At 38.2% G+C, this 23,985-nt stretch overlaps 2 protein-coding genes across 2 annotated transcripts in view; both read right to left on the bottom strand.

The window, feature by feature from the left end:
- LOC145787957 (adenosine kinase-like) overlaps window positions 1-13,746 on the bottom strand; it is a 49,399-nt gene extending 35,653 nt beyond the window's left edge. Inside the window, exons 1-2 of the mRNA XM_082599795.1 lie at window positions 13,637-13,746; window positions 4,102-4,176 (exon numbers count right to left, since the gene is read on the bottom strand). Of these exons, the coding sequence (XP_082455921.1) occupies window positions 4,102-4,176; window positions 13,637-13,644 (83 nt within the window). The 5' untranslated portion in view covers window positions 13,645-13,746. The remainder of the gene's footprint in view (window positions 1-4,101; window positions 4,177-13,636) is intronic.
- Window positions 13,747-18,078: 4,332 nt separating this feature from the next.
- LOC145787274 (uncharacterized) lies at window positions 18,079-23,349 on the bottom strand. The gene is made up of 3 exons (XM_082598985.1): window positions 22,737-23,349; window positions 20,254-22,502; window positions 18,079-18,648 (listed from the first exon to the last, which is right to left on the bottom strand). Exons 1-3 carry the CDS (start codon window positions 23,347-23,349, stop codon window positions 18,079-18,081), a joined length of 3,432 nt encoding a protein of 1,143 aa, XP_082455111.1.
- Window positions 23,350-23,985: the final 636 nt, after the last annotated feature.

Raw genomic sequence — 23,985 nt, forward strand, 5'->3', positions numbered from 1 at the left:
TAGCCTAACAGTTCGTATTTACATTGATTCAATGTCTGAATATTGAATGGTACTGCTATTTTGCATTCATCAAATGCTGGCATTTGCACAACAATCTAACCTCTTAGTGTTATTTATTAAGTAAGAATCGATTTCGCTATAGTAATAGCATCTTCAGCTTATTCAAATAGATATGCAATTGTTTGAATAATATGCAATTGTTTGATTATTGATTTTCAAAAAGTCGCCGAATAGGGAACTCGCCGAAACGGGCCATTCCGCATTAAACTGGGTCCACGTCTTTTAGGCGCAGACAGTTAGGCACTGGTCAAATAGGCGCGCACGCCGCACACTGTGTCGTCTGGATATTTAGGTGCAGAGCACTGTGGCGCCCGTTCATTTAGGTGCTATTCCTAGTAGTCTGCAGATTGTATCAGCTTGGCAGGTAGGGCAATGCTTTTCACACAAAATGTTATATTAAACAGAAAAATATTTTGTTTTGTTAATGCGCGTGTGGAGATGAGGCGCTCTACTACTATTGATATTAGCACATCTCCACAAGACATTTGCTATGCATCCTGAACACAGGTTGCAGCCAGATGGAACCTTACTTAATCTGTTATCTTTCGCAATTACTTCTACTCGGGATTGATTGGTCGTGTGGCGAGTTTGTATGAGACAACGCTCTACTACATGAATACATTTCCATGAGGCACATGAACCCTAGCTACAAGTTGCAAGCATAATGGTACAACTTTGCTCGTTATTAAACCTATTCGGGGTTTTGACGGAAAACTAAGTTACCCTTCACTGAAGCCTACCACCCGCTTGAATCTAGGCTACGGTATATTTTTGACTGATATTTAGTGTCAGCCCTCGAAATTAGCTTCCATCTACGACGGCAAAAACATTGCCGTCGCCAAATCAACAAACCTTGGATTGCGGCGGCAATTGCCGTATGCTTTAATCAAACAAAATTTTATGCGCTTTTTCATCGTGTGTCACACGGCGGTAGCCCAGAGCATCACGCACGCTATTTTATGCACTGACAATGCTCTTGTGAACTGTAAAAAGTTTGCAACCTTATAAATACTGGCTTAATTGTTATGCAAAAGTTATTCTTTCATCGAATGCTTATTGTTTACCGGTGTCATTTCAAATATAAAAAGTGGTACAAAATTGGATAAATAGTTCTCTTCGGCAGTAAAGAAAAGTAATGCTTCCGATCATATGGCATTCCGCGTTCATGAACGGGGAGTTTTGCGAAGTATTCCAGTGACGACGCGACAACCTCATCCTTCGATGATTCCGATTCTGACTAGTTCATTATCCGATAGACTTTGTGTTGCTCGCAGTATCCTAATTGTGCCGAAATTATGTTAGTGTACTGTATACGTAAATCGAGGCAATCTTCTCGCAGGGAGCTATTGATTTGTCATCGCTACCTGATTGAGCAATTAACGCTATTTCATGATAATTTAACATCGCTAGATTTCGAATTAATGTAAAACAAACGTAAATTTCTTATTGGGCATTGTTGTTACGCGATATAACTCGCCGGGAAAATTAAATCGATTTGTGCTGACTCGAACGTTGAATCAACCCAAAATTAACTTACTTTTTACCCCAATGAGTTACAACGTGAATCACCGTAACAGCGTGCGTATCGCGTTGTTTGCTTTATCGCTACTTTTGGTATTATTACATCACAACAAATCAAACAGTGCAGTCGTGATAGACTATTCAATTATTTTTTTCTCTTCTCGTTTTACATGTTTTGGTACAATTTTTTTGTAATAAACGTTCACAGCAATTGCCGAGGCAATTTCAACTTTTGCCGTTTGGCCTCGTCAACGTTTTTGTGAAGCAAAAATATGCTAATTTTGAAGACTGTGTGAGTGTTCACAGCAAGTAAAATAGTCCGAGGTGAGGTCTTGGTGCGATGTTTCTGCTGATTAAACTCACGCTGCAAGTAAATCAAACAGGAAGAAATTTTGAACAATTTTTGTCCGAATTAAATCCTCATTTTGCGACGGCATTTTTATTGCCGTAGCAGAATGGCCATTATGACGTTTGCGGCGGCATTTACCACGGCAATTGCCGTGTGCCGCCGCTAATTTCGAGGACTGAGTGTAGTTACTATTTGACTCACTAAAAGTGAACTCAGTCATGTTTGGAAACTTGAATAATTTATTGATAAAGCTTTCGCTGACGCAAACTTGGATGGACTAACAACAAATAAATGCCGAACACGCGCATTCAAATACAATATATTTTTCTGTTCAATGTAACATTTTGTGTGAAAAGCATTGCCGGTTTAAGCAGCTTCACTCACGGAAGTCATGACATAGTTTTTTGTTCAATATAACATTTTGTGTGAAAAGCATTGCCGGTTTAAGCAGCTTCACTCACGGAAGCCATGACATATTTTTCTGTTCAATACAACATTTTGTGTGAAAAGCATTGCCCTACCTGCCAAGCTGATACAATCTGCAGACTATACCAGGATTAGCACCTAAATGAACGGGCGCCACAGTGCTCCGCACCTAAATATCCAGACGCCACAGTGTGCGCGCCTATTTGACCGGTGCCTAACTGTCTGCGCCTGAAAAACTTGCTCCCATTAAACTACGCTATTAATCCTTTCCAAGTCTCTTTACTGGTAAGAGATAGAAAGAACTGTGACAGTCAGCTTGTACAGTTGTCATTGTAAATCAATCTTCGGCGCTTGAGACAAAACCTAGTTTGTAACGCATAATTGGACAATGTATATAATGCGCTGGTTACAGCATTACATTACATACTTCATTCCGTTTTATTGGTTTACTTGCAGTTCGAAGATTGTTACACTATCCAATATTAATAGGCTATATATTATGGAACAAAAAACAAAAGCGAACGTTTTCGGCTAGTCATACAGCCCTTTTCAAGCCTATAAGAAAAAATACATATTAAAAGAAATGCTAAAGAATCATATAGTATCACAGCAAAAATATGGTCAAATCTAAACATTTAAGAAACTGTCTCTCTCACACAAAACGACAACTGAAAATTACACAACACAACGGGTCAAGTATTTGAGAAGTAAAAATTAATTAATTATTCAGAAAAGAAATCAGGCAGAATTACGCAAGATTGACAGAAGCACAACACGAGATAGTGGCACAAACAAAGAAAATTCGAGAAGCACAAGACGTGATAATTCAATCAAAAACTGTTAAATAATGTTAAATGTAGTGTGTTTTATATGTAATGTTTAATGTAGTGTTGTTGCTGACTTATGTTTGTTTATGGTTCAAAAGAGCTACCTCTCTACCCAAATTGTATATATTATGGGTCTGCTACTATTCGGTGAGTCCGATTCGGTGAGTTCCTAACTTCTAACCCCTAATCCTAAAACGGCAATGATAATTAGGCTATGGTACCCAATAATTTAAAAAAAAAATTGAAAAAATCCCCCGTTAAGGGATCGGACTCACCGAATCGGACTCACCGAATCGGACTCACCGAAACGGGCCATTCCGATATATTATATGGATAGTAGCCGATAAACAATCCATGCAGAACATTATTGCAACTTCTATAATTTAAAATAGATTATGTACAAGTTTACATCATATCAACACACTTCGGCAATACTTTACACTGGTATTACAAAATACAAATGGTGTTGATGCTTTTATTGTTGTTTTTCATTAAATTGATAAAGAAAAGGGGAGTTATGTCAGACTAGCATGTCATCATGTCCAATTGTCCATTGTGGGGCGGTGTACTACATACAGTCGTACACCCCTACTCACGCCAGCCCAACACACAACACATAGGCTAGTCTTTCATTGTTATTAAGATGTAAAGTGCTGTATGATGAAGCACTTTTAATGCACAAGTGAAACTTTTAGTCAAATGATATAAAAAAATTGTTTTGTCATTTTTGTGACCATTTAAACAGAGCTCAACAATTCCTTGGCAGCCTTGGTTGGCAAACACTGTTTTAGAATAAAATGCAGCCAAAATAAAATTATCTACTTAAAACAAATATATATATATATACTAAAAAAGATAAAGTTAAAATAAGCTAGAAAAGATGAAGATTGTAACTTTTATCTAAGAAAGACATCTTACTTTTCAAGGTAGTCTTTTCTCACAGTGACTGAAATATCCAAAAGGGGATTTCCCATTCCAAATAATATTCCATCACTGCAATATATTTATGGAAAAGTGTTAATTTAATTGATAATTTCAAGCAAAGAAGAAAGCTACTGAAAAATATAATTTATATATAATAAAACAATGAAAACTATTAATACTACAAAAAGTGCTCAATGCCAAGCAAAAAGGCAAAGCAGAGCGAATTAAATCAAATATAGCTTAGAATCAAATCAAAAATAGATTCTATTTGAATAAGACCTTCTGATGATCCGTTAGGTGAAACAATTTGTAAAGGCTTCAGATAGTAATAACTATATTTGATTTATATATAATATATATATATATATTTCATGCCACAACATAACTAGTAACCACGTATTCGGTATTTGTCAGCTGTTAAGCAAACTACTAGGAAAATGTCACAGGCCTACTAACTTCTAAGTTTTTTAAATATCTGGCCACAAAATACTAAAATTATCCTTTTTTAAGTTGATAGAAAAATTATAGAGCTTTGATCAAAATTGAGTTGCTCAAATACTGCTATATATATCTTCCAATTCGATGCTACAACATCATCACTGTTTGACTTGGTATGCAGTAGATCTTTCATGTAAAAAATCACCTTGCTTACAATTACATGGTAGGCTAATGATTAAACTTATAGTTGGTTCGACTCAAGTGTAGATCAGGTATTCAAAGAGTTTGAAGGACAGAACAGCGCAGAAAACACAAACACAACATATGCCAGCGCATAGCTCTTCAGGTCCTCTAGCGACTACTTGCCCTATCTCCAGATTTAGAAATTTTCACAGCAAGATGTAATAGCATTGCCAGAATGGAATGCAGGACAAATGTTGTCGAGACCAGAAGCCTTTTAGATCTTGAGTGAGTGGAGGGCAGTGGTAAACTCAGCTAATGTGAGATTGCTGAAAATGCTTCCCCATCTAGTGTTGACATTTTCCAGAGGTCAGATGTTTCTCTTTTTACAAATTAAAAGAACTAAACGGCCACCTGTCCAATAGATCTCATTTTTGACCAGTTGCGATGCAATATCATTTGAAGTAATGGAGCATTGACCATTGACTGGAGAGTGTGCTGACCAACCAATAACGTTGATGACAGAATACTCGGCAGTTGAAATGTTATCCAAGTAGAGCAAGTAAAATGGATAGTGTTTATTTGGCTAGTGCTGTTGTAGGTAAACTGAAGGCATTGTCTGGTTGGAAACGAAGATCATCATTGAACTTTGATTTTATCTCTTACATTACAAAATAATCAATCATTATGACAGGAGTAAACTTGTGTGTTTCCGCAACAAGCTAAACATTGTATGTAATCTTTGCAACACTGTAAGCGTAAGCACACTCTAGCACTTGGCAATGGAATTCAAAGCACTGGATTTTTAAGAATAGGTCGAGTACCTTGAAAAGATCGAGGAAAAAAAAACGGAAATTGCTGATCGCAGTCTCCGCAAACAGGGTCTGCTACTATTCGGCGAGTCCGATTCGGCGAGTCCGATTCGACTAGTCCGATTCGGCGAGTTCCCTATTCGGCGAGAGCCCTTTTCGGCGAGTGCCCTATTCGGCGAGGTTTTGAAATTTTTGAAAGGAAATTATCGGGTACCGTAGCCTAATTATAATTGCCGTTTTTACATCGTTTTAACGTCGCTAAACGTTGAAATCGTGAAGAAAGGAATAAAAAGAAAATGTTTGAATTATTAAATTAAAATTCGTCATGTCAGTTCGGTTGTTTTTATTTCTGACCATCATATGAAAAACAATACACGTCAACACAGCAAAGGTAGAAGCGACAAAACGCGAACGTTAAAACGTGCTTGAATTCGTCATGTCAGTTCAGTTGTTTTTCTTTCTGATCATGATATCAAAAACAATACGTCAACATAGCAAAGGTGTAGAAAAAGGTAAAAGCGACAAAACGCGAACGTTAAAACGTGCTTGTGACCGAAGTAAGTTATTGAGTTGAAAGAAATTTGGCACGGTCGCAACACTTTCAGAAAAATTTAAGATATGAAGGAAAAATGAAACAAAGAAAATGTTACAAAAAATAAATAAAATAGATCATGTTTATGTCTATAAGTTAGTACTTTTGAATAGTTAAAATGATTAGTTTGGACCAACAAATGTGTGGCCTACAGCTTGGATTGAAAGGAAATTATCGGGTACCGTAGCCTAGTTATCCCGACCAGCAAAAAATTGTTCCAAGAACACAGTTCATTTTTACATTGTAGTAACAGAATGAAAAAGCTAAACAAATGTGTGGCCTATCGTGTTAACGTCGCTAAACGTTGAAATCGTGTAGAAAAGGAAGCTTTTGCTGACTAGGATACTTTGAAACTGAGAAACATTCACAGAAGCCCTACGATTTGTTCCAAGAACCCATTTAGCATAACATTTCATTTGCACATTGATTCAACGTCTGAATACATTATCTTAAAAATGCAACGTATCGTAGGGCTTCTGTGAATGTTTCTCAGTTTCAACGTATCCTAGTCAGCAAAAGCACCCTTTTCTACACGATTTCAACGTTTAGCGACGTTAAAACGATAGGCCACACATTTGGTTAGCCTTTTCATTCTGTTACTACAATGACAACGACCTCAAAAACATCACAAACAATGCTCTTACCTGGCTCCGACACTGGCGTGACAAGCTATGAATGAACTACAATGTAAAAATGAACTGTTAGGCTAACTGGGTTCTTGGAACAAATTTTTGCTGGTCGGTATAACTAGGCTACGGTAGCCTACCCGATAATTTCCTTTCAATCTAAGCTGTAGGAGTGTAGGTCACACATTTGTTGATCCAAACTAATCATTTTAACCATAGGCGCCTAAGCCGTGGGGGCCAGGCCCCCACGCATATTTCCGCGTGGGAGCAACTTTTTATGCGGCATTGATATATAAAACATTAGATGAACTAGCGATCGGCAGCAGGAAAACATTTTTAAATACAAACCGCAATAGCTTCGCAGTAAATAATCACTAGAACGAGTAGCGATGCTACAATCCCACCCCAGACAAAAAAATCTGTCATTTTTACGTTGATTTAACGTCTGCAGACGTTGAATCAATGTAAAAATGACTGATTTTGCTGCCTGTGACATAGCAAAAATCTACCATTTTGCGTCGATTCAATGTCATCAGATGTTGAATGCACCCAAAAACAACATAATTTGCTACGTTGACGCAGCGTGCGTTTAACTTAATGCACTTGCAAACAGCCTCCTGTCGCTTTCGAAAGTCGAAACCTCTGCAGAGAATTGTCGCGGCAGTGAATCGGTTGCTGTGAACATGAACTTGAAGTCTCGGCCCGAGGTAACCACCAACCAACGTAACAAAGGCTGGTACAAACCGCGCTGCCCACAGTCGCACAAGCGGCATAATCAACACAACGGACTCGCGCAAACTGCATGGCGCACACACGTCCGTTGCCATGGAAACCCGATCAAAGGCGGGGAATATGCGCATCTTTTGTTTGATCTGCAACACGAAAGCGGGCGTATTACAGCGAATTGAAACTTGAAAGCTGGTCAGCCATAAATTGCGATATTGTAGTGAAAAGGGAGCAATGTCAAGTCGAAAACTTAATCAAACGTCTCTCTGTAACTATTTGTCAAGGGCTGTTTACGGATGTCAGCAACTTTTAAATTTATTAAAGGTGACGTGCTGTTGAATTGATGTAAACATGAATGATTTTGCTTTCAACAGGTATATTTTCAAGCATATGATCAAGTTAGTATTTTCATTCCATTTACAGTATACCTTTTAGTAAACCTTTTCGTCTCTTGTTTCATGCTAATAAATATGTTGCTAAACTTAATGTTGCGCTTAGCTTAAAGAGTCGCAGTCCATCAACCGCTAGCCAACGCAGACCATGTGTTTTGGTCGAGCTTTGTTTGTAATAATTAACGGTAGGTCGAACGTAGCGATAACTCCGAGTGTGGCAATAAAAGCAATCCTAGTGTGACGACATAATTACGTCATCCATCTGCGTGACATTTCGCTGAATTTACGTTGCTGCTGATGAAACACGCTTTCGCCCCCACGGCCAAAAAAATAGTTAGGCGCCTATGATTTTAACTATTCAAAAGTACTAACTTATAGACATAAACATTATTTTTTTTGTAACATTTTCTTTGTTGTATTTTTCCTTCATATCTTAAATTTTTTTGAAGGTGATGCAACCTTGCCAAATTTCTTTCAACTCAATAACTTACTTCGGTCACAAGCACGTTTTAACGTTCGCGTTTTGTCGCTTCTACCTTTTTCTACACCTTTGCTATGTTGACGTGAATTGTCGCTTCTACCTTTGCTATGTTGACGTGTGTTGTTTTTCATATGATGGTCAGAAATAAAAACAACTGAACTGACATGACGAATTTTAATTTAATTAATAGTTCAAACATTTTCTGTTTATTCCTTTCTGCACGATTTTAACGTTTAGCGACGTTAAAACGATGTAAAAACGGCAATTGCAATTAGGCTACGGTACCCGATAATTTCCTTTTAAAAATTTCAAAAACTCGCCGAATAGGGCACTCGCCGAAAAGGGCTCTCGCCGAATAGGGAACTCGCCGAATCGGACTAGTCGAATCGGACTCGCCGAATCGGACTCGCCGAAACGGGCCATTCCGCCGCAAACATAGGCGTAATTTCGGGGGTGCGAAGGGTGCTTGAGCACCCCAAAATGAAAATCTGAGGTAACAATATAAATGCGAGAGCACCCCTGGGCCCTGGTTTGCATACAAAATACACCGATTCAAATGGAAATTTGCATTGCTAAATAACGTTTTTTTTTCTTTCTTGAAAGTCGTTTTACCAAAGCGCAATATTTTCAGTGTTTTACATTTGTGGGTGGCACGCAGCGCCACACATATCAAAGGCAGACATGATTGTAACAATTAAGCACAAACACGCGCACTGCGTCAAGAAGTGCCGTTCGAGAGAAAACAATTTGTCTGGCTCTGGTTGGAAAATCGATTGGTTTCCCGTCGATGCAATATGTAACGGCGAAGCCGCAGGGGTTCGTTTGTGACGCAACAGATAGTTAATGAAAGAAAGTTCAACGATAAAGGAGTCAGAGTCGAATAAAATCTCATTTCAAGCTAGTTGTAATCCAAATCAGTTGCATCAAGAATCAGAGATTGTATTTCAGATACCAAGAGTTATTAAGATGAAAAAAACAAATCAGACAAGCATTGCAGGTTTTTTTGCGCCCAAGCGGCCTCGCCCAAGCGCTAATGAAGCAGCAAGTAGGCCTACAAGTAGTAACCCAGGTTCATCAGCTGACAGCTGCAAAAATCAAACGGAAGTAGATACGCATAGTTTGCCCGATATTTCTCCTCTCACAAAATTTCCGGAAGTTATGCCAAGAAACGACAACGGAGATCGATCCGCGCAAAAAGAATGGTTTTCTCAATATAACTGGTTAAGACTAAACGATGATGGAAGCTGCTACTGTTCCTTCTGTTACTGGGCCACTGCGAATAAACGTGTCAATGTCGGCACATCAACGCCATGGATATTGAGACGTTCAGCATGGAAAACTTTTCGCAAAGGAACCTCCTCTTTAGAGAAGCACAAAAATTCAGATTTACATCAACAATCTACAAATGTTCTAAACGTAAGTTAGCATAAGTGATAATTGCCACCACTGGTGGTGGTAGTAGAGTGGTATAGTAGTAGTAATGTCGTACGGTATTGTGGTAGTAGCCTGGTGGCCCACCAGGCATATTAATACAGTTAAAAGACGCTCAAGTGATGAAGTTTTGTAATCAATATGCGGAGAGGCCTCGTCAAGATGAATATCAGCGCAACATATAAAAAATAAGCTTGAAAATTAACTGTAGGCTACTATTAAATATTATTGTTTTGTACAGATCAGCCTCAGTGATTCACACAACCGTGCACGAATTTGCAGTCGCACCCAAGAAGAGCAACGCAAAAACAGGGTTGCATTATCAGCTATTTTTAATGCTATTCTTTTCTGTGGAAAATCATGTACACCATTACGGGGACATGGCGATGAAAAGATTTCATCCAACATCTGGAATCTCCTGAAGCTCCTTGGGATTTATAACAATGAAGTAATGTCTTACCTATCATCAGATGCTTGTGATAAATACCTTTCACCAAAAATTCAAAACGAAATAATCAAAATTATCGGGGACAAAATTATCCGTCAAGTGATCTTTAACATCCGAAGTCAATCTCTGGGAGTCAATAAGTTTTACAATATTGATAAGTACGTATTTTCCATTATAGCCGATGAAACATCGGACATTTCCAACAAAGAACAATTAAGTATATGTTTCCGTTACTGCACAAGCTCTTTAGAAAGTGATGAAGTTTTCGTGGGTTTTTACGAAACACCGAAAACAGATGCGGAATCACTCTATAGAATCATCAATGATGTTCTTTTGCGGTATAACCTCAACTTCAACCAATTGAGAGGACAAGGGTACGACGGAGGGAGCAATATGGCAGGGAAGGTAACCGGTCTTCAAAAACGCATTGCCGATAAAAATCATAAGGCCTTGTATTTTCACTGTAGTGGCCATCAATTAAATTTAGCTGTACAGGATGCCTGTCATAACAACATCATTGCCAGTCAAGCGATGACACTCCTGAACGCAGTTATAAATTTTATACGAGATTCACCAAAACGTTGGAGTATTTTCAAGGGAATATTGGCGACAAACTCCGATCCTAATATAAGCAAGGTGAGTCAAATCAAACCACTCAGCGATACAAGATGGGTGTTAAGATTGGACGCCTTGAACTGCTTTTTGAGCCAATATCCCTCTATTCTGGAGTTTTTAGAAGAAATTGGGAATGACATGTCACAGTCTGGGTCTCTGGGAGCATTCGCGGTCGAGCTGTTGGCCACTTGCAAAGCTTGGAAAGATTTTGCAACTACTTTGGACTTCGCTCGCTACAACATCTCTTCCAAACTATTCACCCAGTTCACAAATCTTGTCAAGGTAGGAACGTAGTAGCTGGTGATGTTAGCGGTTGGATGGAATCGCTTGTAGAGACTCTGACTGCCGATAGCTCTTCTGCAGATAATGCTACATCATTTTACGAAGAATGCAAATCATATGCTTGTGACTTGAGGTTAGATCTCCCCAAAATTCCCCGGCAGTCTCGCAAGAACTTCACCGTTTCAGAAGACGAAATTGCTGTTTTCTACTCAAACGTCTACAAAAACATTCTGCAAACGGCGTCAGATGCAATCGTTAGCCGTTTCCCTTCTTTATCATACCGAATGGCAAATTTGCTAGGAGAGCTGCTAGAGAATCCCACAATGAAAGAAGCCGATGTTACGAAAGTAACCAAATTTTATGATGGTGACTGGGAACGCAAGGATTTGCTGCGTGAACGCAAACAGTGGTTCGCTTGTTGCAAACGTGACGGTGATGTTGTGACAGTGAATACGCTACGTCAGAAATTCATTGCACAGCCGTCAATGGTCGATATAATGCCAAATATATATGCAGCTTTGGTAACTTACATTGTTATGCCGACTTCTTCCTGTGAAGCCGAACGTTCCTTTTCGTTATTACGACGCTTGAAGACCTACCTTCGCAGCACTCAAACGCAACAACGATTGAACAATTTGGCCGTTATAGGTAGTCATCACGAATTGGCGGAGAAATTAAACATGGAAGAACTTGTCACGGAGTTTGTTTCCAAGACAACGACCCGCAGAAACAAATTTGGATGTGATTAATTTATAGCAAGCCGCATTATAAGGCAGACGTGAACAAATTAAAGTCGAATATATTTCAATATTCAATGTAAGATCACTTTCGCCTCGCATGTAATACTTGTTTTCATTTCTATCTGATCGTTTGACATACCGCTGCAGTCTATTCGATTACACATATGACAAAGTTATCTTCTTTTATGTTGATTCGACGTTTCATGACGTAGGCTGCAGGCCTCGAAATTCCGGCGGTCATGGCGGACATGACCTCCGGAATGACCTTGAATGTCTGCCGAAGCCGACTCATTGGTCGGTCATAAATGACCGCCGCAAAATTCTTGACAAAAATAGAGCTAATGCAGCAAAAATATATTTTAAATTTGAATTGTTACAATTGTTTGTTTAACGCGAACAAATACGGAGCTGAAACAATTAATAGTAGAGGCAATTGCTTTAAAGATCACATTAGAGTAGCGTTGTTAACGAGCTGATGGCAAAAGTAGCCATTTTTACATCATTTCAACGCCTTGCACTGTTGCCTTGAAATAAAGTTGTCTGAAATTTCCGGCAGGATATGTATTCTAATTTTAACAATTAGGATTATTGCGTTACATTGATCGTTTGTTAAAAAGAAACGTCACAGAGAAGCAAGTCTCAGCTGGGTTCCGCACGTGCACAGGCGAATGTGGCGACCTTATTCACGCTGATACTGATAGAAATTTAACACTAACACCATTGAGGGCTAACATTATTGCGCATTTGTCTGGACCGTCCTGAGCTGGAGATTTACGACCCCGCGCCAGCAGTAATCGCTCGGCACAACGATTTTATAACGCGAAAACCACGGAATAAGTGATCGTAGTTGCTTTCGTAATAAGGAAATTTGGATTGTTGTTTTCAATTGTGTTTATTGCGTCATTACACGACTGTCATTAACGCACTGATTTATTTGCAAGCAATCTGCTCCAGTATACTTCAGGGTCGGTTAATTAAGCCATCAACCATTGCAGAGTTATTCTGTTGTAGAAAATCTTCTACAAACACGACTACACAATACTGTAGTGTAATTTTGTGCAAAATCTACGCATGCAAAAAATATGTCCGGTTGAGATATTAAATGTCCGCTGAAAGGGCCAGTCCGGCAGGACATGCTTGATCGCCGGAAAAAAAGTACAAATTTCGAGGCCTGTAGGCTAAACAGTAAACATGGTTGAATTTACTATTAGATTGAGTCATTTGTTTTAACATTTTCCATCGGTCAGGTTTTCAATTGATTAGCCTATATTGACGATTTTCATAAGATAACTTAGAGCACCCCTAATTTTGTCAAATTTTTAAAAAAAATTACGCCAATGGCCGCAAACATTTCAAAATTTTCAGCAAACAAACAAAAACTCTTAGAATCATTACCAGAAATTTTAAAATGTTTGCGGAAACTCCGATCAACCCTAACCCTTTTAAAATATTTGCAGAAACTGCGATCAGCAACTTCGGCAAACTCTTAGGATCAATGATCATTACTGGAAATTTTAAAATGTTGGCGGAAACTGCGGAAAAACGGAAACTGCGATCAGCAATATTCTATTTTTTTCTATCGATCTTTTCAGTTTGTTTGTTTGCGGATACCGATACTCCGATACCATAACCCTTTAATAATGTTTGCGGGAACTGCAATCAGCGACTTCGGCTTTTTTAAATTTTTTCTCTTGATCTTTTCAAGGTACGAACTGACGGTACGAATTGTTCATGGTACGAATTAGGTTGCACCCAAAAAACATTACCTTATCATTTTTGTGTTGCAGTGTGGACCATTTACCGAGGATCCCAGTGCCTTAATACCGTGCAAGCTCTATACAAAGTTAAAAACCAAAAAACCTAGATTTACCTAAACTTGAAAAAAAAACTTAAAACCCAGATGTGGTCAAAAAAACCCAGATCTAAATGATAGTGCTTCCACTCTTACAAAGCTAGATTACCACTTGTATTACCACAAACGCCCTTAGATTATATACCACATTTTTTACTGTGATTTTCTTCTCAATTTTAACCGTATTTTAACATACTATTACATTATTGGTATTGTTTTTGTGTGTCTTTTTACCTTATATAGCTGTTTACTTTTGCGTGTGTATCACTGTTGATACCTCTGTTAATCTTAATATTGTTATTATCTTTATTAGTTGTTTACTGTACGTGATTGAAAGATGAATAAGCACTCTGCTTTACAACATCTCATATATTATTATTATTATTATATTAACAAAGCGGCTATTTTTACACACTTGTTGCCATGGTTACAATCAGGTGTTGCCTGAGTTAGGATTAAAGTTAGGAAGAGTTAAGGTAAGGGTTAGACTTAGAAATAACGTTATGGTTTTGATCTTTACCCAGAACTAAAAAAAATTCCAAAATGCAAAGTTTTGTTTTCAACGGGTGCAACCTAGTTCGTACCTTGAACCATTCGTACAGTCAGTTCGTACCCTGAAAAGATCGAGAGAAAAAATTAAAACAAGCCGAAGTCGCTGATCGCAGTTTAATAACACAACGCCGAAGTCGCTGATCGGAGTTTTCCCAAACAATTTGAAACAAACTCGAGGGTTAGGGTTAGCGAAAACGGCAGAAAAATGTTTGCGGAAACTGCGATCAGCGAGGGTTAGAGTTAGAGCATAGATTACTCTATGGTTAGAGTTAGGGTAAGCCATGGACCACTGAATTAGATTTTTAATTCTTATTTTAATTTTTATTAATTTCTAATTCCGTGATCCATGGGTAAGCGGAAACTGCGATTAACGGAAACTGCAATCAGCGAGGTTAGGGTTACAGCACAGATTACTCTATAGTTAGGGTAAAGGTTAGCGGAAACTGCGGGAAAATATTTGCGCAAACTGCGATCAGCGAGGGTTAGGGTTAGAACATAGATTACTCTATGGTTAGAATTAGGGTAAGCAGAAACTGCGGAAAAATGTTTGCGGAAACTGCGGTCAGCGAAGGTTAGGGTTAGAGCATAGATTACTCTATGGTTAGGGTTAGCGGAAACTGCGATCAGCGGACTTTGGCTTTGAGCTAATTTTTCTCACGATTATTTCAGGGGGAAAATTTTAAAATGATTGCGGAAACTGCGATCAGCAACTTTGGCTTTTTTAATTTTTTTTCTCAATCTGTTCAAAGTACGAACTGAGGGTACGAACTGTTCATGGTACGAACTACCGTAGGTTGCATCCGTTTTCAACAGCTTTAAACTTTTCTCAAATTAGGACAGAATTCCTTATCTGGCAATGCTATTATTTGGCTATATTACACTATATAGTGTAAAATAAGGTTTAAAACAACTACTTAGTTTATTAACAGTGCCGGTTATTAACAGTCATAAAAACGTCCAAAATGAGTAAGAAAAGTAGGCTATTGTACTTGACATCGCAGCTAGAAAAGCCAAAAGTCAGGAAGCAATCCAAAATCAAACCAAAAACAGCGGAACATGCTAGTCGCATGCGGGGTCGCATGCTATTATAAGTATTTTTTTTTGCATATATATCTGTTCGATTTCGGAAGACAACAGTTTAAATGCTCTTATTTATTACTGCATTTTATGTCAAATTTTCAAAATTTATAATTTCCACATTTTGGCAACATTTCCAAACAAAAGTTCCATATAATTAATTAAACTACCATTCAACGTTTTTATAGGTAGAGAAAACTTTTTCTCAAACCGTAGAACATTTCATTATCAGATCACCACTTCAACTCCGCTTGCACTCTGCAATGCTTGATGCAGATTTATCTGTAGATTTCCATCACGCATTGAAGCGGTGATCTGATAATGAAATTTTCTACGGTTTGAGAAAAAGTTTTCTCTACCTATAAAAACGTTGAATGGTAGTTTAATTAATTATTTCTTAAAGTTCCTTGGTTTCATATTATCTGAAATTTCCATATTACCACTAAATTACCACAAACTTTTCATTACCACATTTTTACCACAAACATGATGAAAATTCCACAATTGTGGTAATTACCACCAAAGTGGAAGCAGTCGAAGCACTGGTGGAAAAACAAAGCTCTCTGGCATCCTTGGCTTCAAGGGCATGTTATCATAGATATGTTGTGGAACCGTGTACCGTTGTGGTTTTTTTGCAATGTGCATCCAAGCATGCAAAAATCAGAATTTTATAAAAAAAAAAAGGAAAAGGGTAAATTGATATATGTGCAGAAGATAAATTGGTACAGTACGATATATTAAATCAGGGATATCTAAAAAAAGGGGATACGAAGGCTTTTATTACGTCTGACAATGGAAAGGCTTTTTTTTATCGTAAATAGGCTAATCTGTGTTTATCATAAAATGACAATTGGCACCGATAGTAGTTTAATAAATCTTGTTATGATAACTTGCATTGCGCTATTAGCATCAGGCCTGGATATTCACAGCATGCTCGTGGTTGCTTGTTAATTCAACTACCCATATACTTTCTTTACATCTAGCCTACTGCAAAGGCTTTGGTAAAAAAAACAGCTTACTGGTAACTTTTTAACTGTCTTTGTAAACAAGTATAGCCTATTTTAAATATGCTCTACGTAACATTTACTAACTGTCTTCTGTAGCTCATTATACCAGCTGCACTACCAGCTGCACTTTCTGCGATTTTAAAAAGAACCACATGTTTAAAGCAATACAAACTACCGCCCTGGTACTGGTAGTGTCATGAGAATAAGGCAACCGCGAGCTTCGTTTTTTTGGCCCTCGAAATCAGTGACGGCTGGTGGTGTTTGTTAGCAGTGGGGTTGTGGTCACAGCGGTAAACCATAATCTCTTCGTGGGAAAATTGTAACATAAGATTCCCTGATCCGTTCGTCTGTATGTAATGACCGAAAGAAACACTCTTCTGGAAACGTCTATTCGAGAATTGTATTTCTGTAAAAATAGCCACTGGCTGTCGAAATTGGAATGCAACGCGATAAACATTTTTTCTTGGCCCAACGTTGGCTGACGGTTGTTTGGGTTGGCTGAGGGTAGTGTAGTTTTGCCAACTTTGCCAACTTTTGAAATATTTTAATTGAAGATACCTTCGAAGAATTGTTTAAGTTTGCTTCATGGTATTCCCTTTACAATTGTAATGGGACAATGAAAATGCAAAAAAACTTAGAATTAGGAAGTCGTTCTTTCCAATGTTGGTGTGCAGTTGTACAGAACGTTGGGCTAACGTCATTATTTGCGGGCGAACTACGGTAACCCCTCAATTTTTTTACGTTATTGCTATAAGTAAAAAAAAAATTGAAATGTTTTTCTAAATCATGCATCACTACGAGGATCACTAATTCTGAAAAAAAACACTAATTCGCAAATTTAGCTGCAGTTTTTCAAGTTTGTTAGCAGCAGCTAGTTTTTTTAGTGTTCTACTATGGCTCTATATAACTATACTCTGCCTTTTTTTAAATTGATCAGGGCTGTAGTTTCATCTCGCAATTTTTACGTGCTCCGTTCATTTTTGTTTTCGAAGTTTTCATTTTATTTTTGAACAAAAATATGACAACACTGAGCTGAATAGGCTAATTGGACCATAGTTTCCTGTACCATGTGTTCGCAGGCAAGCACTTTTACCATAGACATCTTATAACAACTAGACAGTGTCATATTCTGTCTGTTTACTGGTGTATTATATACAGAAACAACATGCACTTCCACTTTGATTAATTACTCACAACAGAATGTCCTTCCGGGATACTTGCCAGGGTTGCCAAAAGATAATCTGGTAACCGGTCATAAGCATAACATAATAATCACATTTCAATACACTACATCCCTTCCTTCTCGGTTTAAAACGTAGTTTTCAAAGGCATTACTTATTTCGATAAAACTCATTTTACATTAAATGATTATTAAGCTACAGGTGATGAAAACCATGAGCACTTGAACCAAACGACGCATCATCATTAGGTTTCGTTTACGTAAGCATCATTCATGCAATCTATGGTATACACAGATTAACTTTAAGTACCAACATTTACTGTCAAAAGCAATATAGCCATACACCAAAGATCATGATTAGCCTAATACGTTTGCTTCTACTTTTCACACTTTGATCTTGAAATTGTAGTGACGAACAATTAAATAGATTACCACTCAATTGACATGACATTTAAGTAAATAGACATGCGTTCCAGAGCTAGTCTTTATAACGAAAGAACAAAAGGAATCATAGGCATACAAGTCTGCATTCTAGTCACTTCAAGTTACATAATCGTTAAAGCGAGCAGGTTTACTGACATTACGTGTCGGACGAGTACGTACAGGTATTGAGGACTCATTCAAATCAGCGTTCACGGTCATGTCAGCAGGAGGTGAGTTTACATTTTCATCACTGGTGTTCAATTTTTTAAAAAACGACGAATTTCGTGTCAATTGAACCCCTTCATTGTTTTGTACTGTCACTTCCCCCCTTTCCTTCCTAACTACCTGTTGGGTAGCGCTATCAAAATTTGCAGAAAGTTTATTTGATTTTTGACTTTTAACCAAAACTTCATCTCCAACCCGAATATCTGAGTCGACAGCACGTCGCTTAAAGTCAGTATATAGTTTACCGTCTATTTTACCCTTCCAGTCTCTGTCTCGAATCCCTTCATCAAAGATCTGAGGTTCTCGGCACAGTTCAGGTAATTTAGACTTCATTTCTCTGCGAAACATCATATAATAAGGAGTAGAACCTGTAGAAACTTGCGGAGTTGAACGATATGCCATTAGAAATTTGTTGATCTCATACCGCCAATCTTTCTTTTCAACTTGAGCAACTTTGATTGCCTTTAACAATGTTCGATTTTGTCGTTCCACCTCACCGTTTGCTTGAGGCCATAATGGTGTTGTTTTGCGGTGTATTACTCCATATTCTTCAAGAAAATTCTCAAAATCATTCGATACAAATTGTGGACCATTATCAGTTCGCAATGAGTAAGGTACTCCAAACCTTGAAAACATGGGCAGAATCGCTTGAATCAATTTTTCGCTTGTGATTGATTTCAAGATTGCAATTTCGTAAAAACGACTAAAGTAATCTACCACTACTAAAATGTTCTCACCACTTGGTAATGGACCAAGAATATCTGCCGCACAATCTTGCCAAGGCCCACTTGGTGGCAATCAGTGCTCTCACTTTTAGGGATTTAGTTCCAAATTGGAACTTTTAGCCTCTTTTAGGGACACATCTAGGGATTTTGATGATCTAGGGATTTTTTGGGGATTTTTCGCAATTTCTTGCAGATCGTGTTGTATAATTTGCTAATCAGTAAATTCTGTTTTGTTTTATTTTATGTGATATGAATGTGATTTTTGAAATCATGTCACCATCACTTGTTTCCTTGTGGTCAGTGGCCTGTTTGTTTCTTTTTTCGCCACTATACACCAGATACGGTAAGGTTTGCTTTTAGACTAGTGGCCCAGGGTTGACCAGCAGCACCACTATGCCAGGCGTTTATTAAGTTGCCTTATCGCCAGTGAACCTTAATGCCACAAAGTGCACCAATGTTGTGAGGCAAGGAACTGATTTATTTTCGCTAAGAAACTAATATGTACGTTAATAAAGACAAAATTCAGCATCCTACCGGATGAAACTAAGGATGTTAAACATCCGCCAAACAACTGGGCATTGTTGTAGTCTTTTGTGATGTCGAAGGTATGTTGGTTTGGTTGGTTTTGAATCTTTATCCACGGACTGACAAAGCCTTGATTGGTTATTCCTGGTAGTTTCGCATACTGGTACTTGTAGAGGCTCTTGACACAGGGCCGGTTACCGAGATTAGCACAGTGAAGTTTTCCGATTGTTGAAGTGTTGTTACCGGGGAATTATTCCATTCACTAGGTGCCGCTGAATGGAAAGCAGTCTCAAAATACATTGCTCAAGCGCACACCCCGAGAGTCGAATAAGCACCAGGTGATCTTGAGCCCTGCGCGTAACCACTGAGCTAACGGGGCGGACAATGTGTGTTAAAACCCAGTTCCTTGACCTTGGAGAAGTTAATAACAGCACAGCAAAAGGCATATACAGTTAGTGCAATCAAGCAGTCACTGAATGACAAAGGCATACCAATGTGCAACATTGTCGGATACACATCTGACACTGCTAAGTAATTTTTGGCAGCAACAGTGTAGTTGCCTTATTAAAGAGAGACTATCCTGATGTGACAATGAAGTGTAGCTGTCATATGATACATTTGTGTGCATCATATGCATGCCGAATTGAAAATAGTGTTGAAACGATTGAATGAAAGGAAATGCGGTGGGCTACCTTTCATTTGAAATCCAATATAACGCGCTAATTATGTTTAGGGATTTTTCATGCCATCTAGGGATTTTTTGACATAGCTTTAGGGATTTTCTGGTTTTCATTTGTGAGAGCCCTGGTGGCAATACCCGAGCAATTGGTTCTGGTCTGCAAAAGTCACTGGTGACTTGACATCCGTGACAAAGTTTACACATCTTTTCTGCATCAGCATCGATCTTTGGCCACCACACCTTTGTGCGTAATCGATTCTTTGTCTTGACAATGCCTTGGTGACCCTCGTGTGCCAAATTGAGCACCTTTTCACGCAACGTAGCAGGTATAACGAGTCTTGTCCCTCTGAGCAACAAGTTTCCATATGTACACAGTTCATTTTTTACATGCAAAAAGCTTGTGTCTGTACACTTGGACCAATTTCCTGAATGAATATAGTCCCTAATTTCTGACAACCGTGGATCAGCAGCTGATTCTTGTTCAAGTTCTTCTGTAGATAAAGCGACTGGCATACTTTGAAGAACAATAGATCTCACATAATCATAAGGTTCTTTTAAATCTCTGCTTTCTTCATAGGGCTCTTTATTTAGCCTTGACAATGCATCAGCAATGTTAGTTTTCCCTGGACGATAGATAACACTAAAATCAAACGATTGTAAACGCAATACCCAGCGTTCTATTCTTGCTGATGGTCTTGATTTCTTCGTGTAAATGTATTGCAGGGGCTTATGATCTGTTTCAAGTTCAAAATGTCTTCCAAATACATACAAATTGAATCTTTCACAAGACCAAACCAACCCTAGAGCTTCTTTTTCCGTTTGGCTGTACTTCTTTTCCACATCTGACAAACTTCGAGATGCATAAGAAATGACTCTCCACACTCCATCTTGTAACTGAGTCAACACAGCACCTAGACCAACTGGAGATGCATCTGTCACAATTCTTGTCTTACAGTCATTCCGGTAATATGCCAATGTATCAGCCTTTGTGATCGCTGCTTTTAATTTCAAAAATGCATCTTGGTGTGCTTTATGCCATTGAAACTTTGCAGTCTTTTTGGTCAAGTCTAGTATAGGCCTTGCAATGGTTGCTAAATTTGGGATAAACTTAGCTGAAAACTGAACAAGACCCATGAATGATCTGACTTCACTAGCTGAAGTTGGAGGTTGTGCTTTTTGAATAGCTGCAATTTTCTCTGCACTGGGACTTACCCCTTGTTGGTGCAAGTCATGTCCAAAAAATGTAAGCTTTGACATTCTAAACTGACATTTTGTTTTATTCAAAGTCAATCCAGATTTTAACAACTTTTCCAGTACCACATGTAATCGACTGTCATGTTCTGTCCTGTCTTTTCCATAAATGACAATGTCATCTGCAATGTTAGCAACACCATCGCAGTTCTTCAATAAATCCCAAATAATTTTCTGATATTTTTCAGGAGCAGAACTCAGTCCAAACATTAGCCTTTTATATCTGTATAGACCTCGATATGTAACAAATGTTGTAACATGGCGGCTCGTTTCATCCAACATTATCTGATGAAAGCCCCATTTTAAATCCAACTTACTGAAAACAGTACTACCATTGAGTTGATACAACAGTTCTTCAACAGTGGGAATTGGATGTCTCTCTCTAACTATAGCCTGATTGGCTTGTCGCATATCAACACAAATGCGAATGTCACCATCACTCTTAGGTATGACTACCAATGGAGAGATCCAACTTGATGGTCCTTCTGGGACTTCTTCTATAATATCAGCATCAAGCAATTCGTTTAACTTCACATCTACCTTTTCTCTCAGCGGAAATGGTATTCTTCGAACAGGTTGAGCTACTGGCTTAAGAGAATCATCAATATGCAATTTTAACTCATAATCTTTTAACAAGCCAACACCAGTAAATAAACCATCATACTTAGACACAATGTCATTATCAACTTGAGGTTCAACATTATTAGCACCAGATTTAACACCATTTACATGTATTGGACCAACATGCAACAAACCTAAAGTCTCTGCAGTGTCTTTGCCCAATAGTCTGTGTCCATCGGTATCTGCTACAACAAAGTCAGCAACACATACTTTTTGTGTAACTTTTGATTCAACTTTTGCCGTAAATGTTCCTAATGTTGGAATTGGCTTCTTACTTCCATACGCGTACAATGTTTTAGCAGATTTCCTTGTTGTTGCATTAATATTACATGTCTTCAGCCATTCCCAAGTTTGCTTGTTCACAATGTTGCATGATGCACCGGAATCAACTAACATGTCTCCCACAGACACACCACCAATGTTTAAACTTACACTGCACAGCCCATGTGTTGAATTTTTCATTGAAAAGACATTAGTTGATGCTCCAAATTCATTTTCACCCAATCCTGAATTATCTATTTGATTGGCATTAGATTTTAAAAAGGTTTTAGATTTTGCATTTCTTTGTTGATAAAACTGTGTTGTATTCCTTACTTTTGATCTGCATTTCTTTTGAAAATGTCCCAGATTTCCACATTTGTGACACTTCTTCCCTCTTGCAGGGCACTGCCTGTCAAGTTTGAAATGACCAAATAATCCACATGCAAAACACTCTTGTGTGTCTTTTCCCTGTTTTGACTTAATGTTACTCTTTCTTTGTATAGGAACTGAATTTACTTCATGCTGCATGCTTGGTTCTAATGATTTTCTTTCCATCATCTTAACCTGTGAATTAACTGCTTCATGTGCTCTAGCAATAGCTAATATATCATTTAACTGCACATCTCCTTTTTCCAAAAACTTTCGTCGTAAATGATTGGAATGACATTTATCAATTACTTGATCACGAAGTTGGGTATCCAATGAATCACCAAATTCACACATAGCTGCCTGTTGTCGCAGTCTGCAAACAAATTTGTTCACCGGCTCATCATGTTTTTGCATCAATTGCCTAAAAACATGGCGTTCAAAAGGTACATTAGCCTTAGGAAGAAAATGATCATCCAACAATGTTAAAGTCTCTTGAAGAGTTTTACCTTCATTGTCTGGAACCAAAGAAAAATAAATTTCTTGCACATCCACACCAGCAGTGTGCAGCAGCAGAGCCTGTTTTTGTTCATCACTGGTGACACCTTTTCCAGTGATATACAATGAAAACGCCCGTTTCCATCGCTTCCAACGTTGTCCCTGGCTTTGTGCATCACCATTGACATCAAAGGGTAATACAGCTGACACCTCGCAGGTAACTGCAGCTCCATTCATGATGCTCACTAGTAGTTTGGACAACACGATAAGAACAATTCACTGTCTGCTTGGACCTCTTGAACTAATAGGCTACAGATTTTAATTATTTTCCTTGTCGCCAAATGTCATATTCTGTCTGTTTACTGGTGTATTATATACAGAAACAACATGCACTTCCACTTTGATTAATTACTCACAACAGAATGTCCTTCCGGGATACTTGCCAGGGTTGCCAAAAGATAATCTGGTAACCGGTCATAAGCATAACATAATAATCACATTTCAATACACTACAGACAGCGCTTCTCGCATCTCGATTGAAGAAATTAAAAAAAGGCGTTCGCCATTGTTAGTGTCTCAAATTTGCGTGAAAGCTGCGCTGTTACAGCCAACCCATACAACAAAATCTGTCATTTTTACACTGATTCAACGTCTGCAGACGTTTGTTAAGAATTTTTGTTAAGCATTTTACGAACCAATTTAGCTTGTATTTGCTTGCAGGTTTCCTTACCAATGCGGTAAAACCTAATTTTTAAATAACATTTGGACACAGTCTTGACTAGTGTGAAAATATGATTATTGGTAATGGTGCATTCAAACACATGATCCGAGAGATTAGTAAATATCTTGGAATAATATTTACTCCTTTTATCA

Source organism: Aplidium turbinatum, chromosome 18, assembly GCF_918807975.1.
Source record: "Aplidium turbinatum chromosome 18, kaAplTurb1.1, whole genome shotgun sequence".
NCBI classification, from domain to species: Eukaryota; Metazoa; Chordata; class Ascidiacea; order Aplousobranchia; family Polyclinidae; genus Aplidium; species Aplidium turbinatum.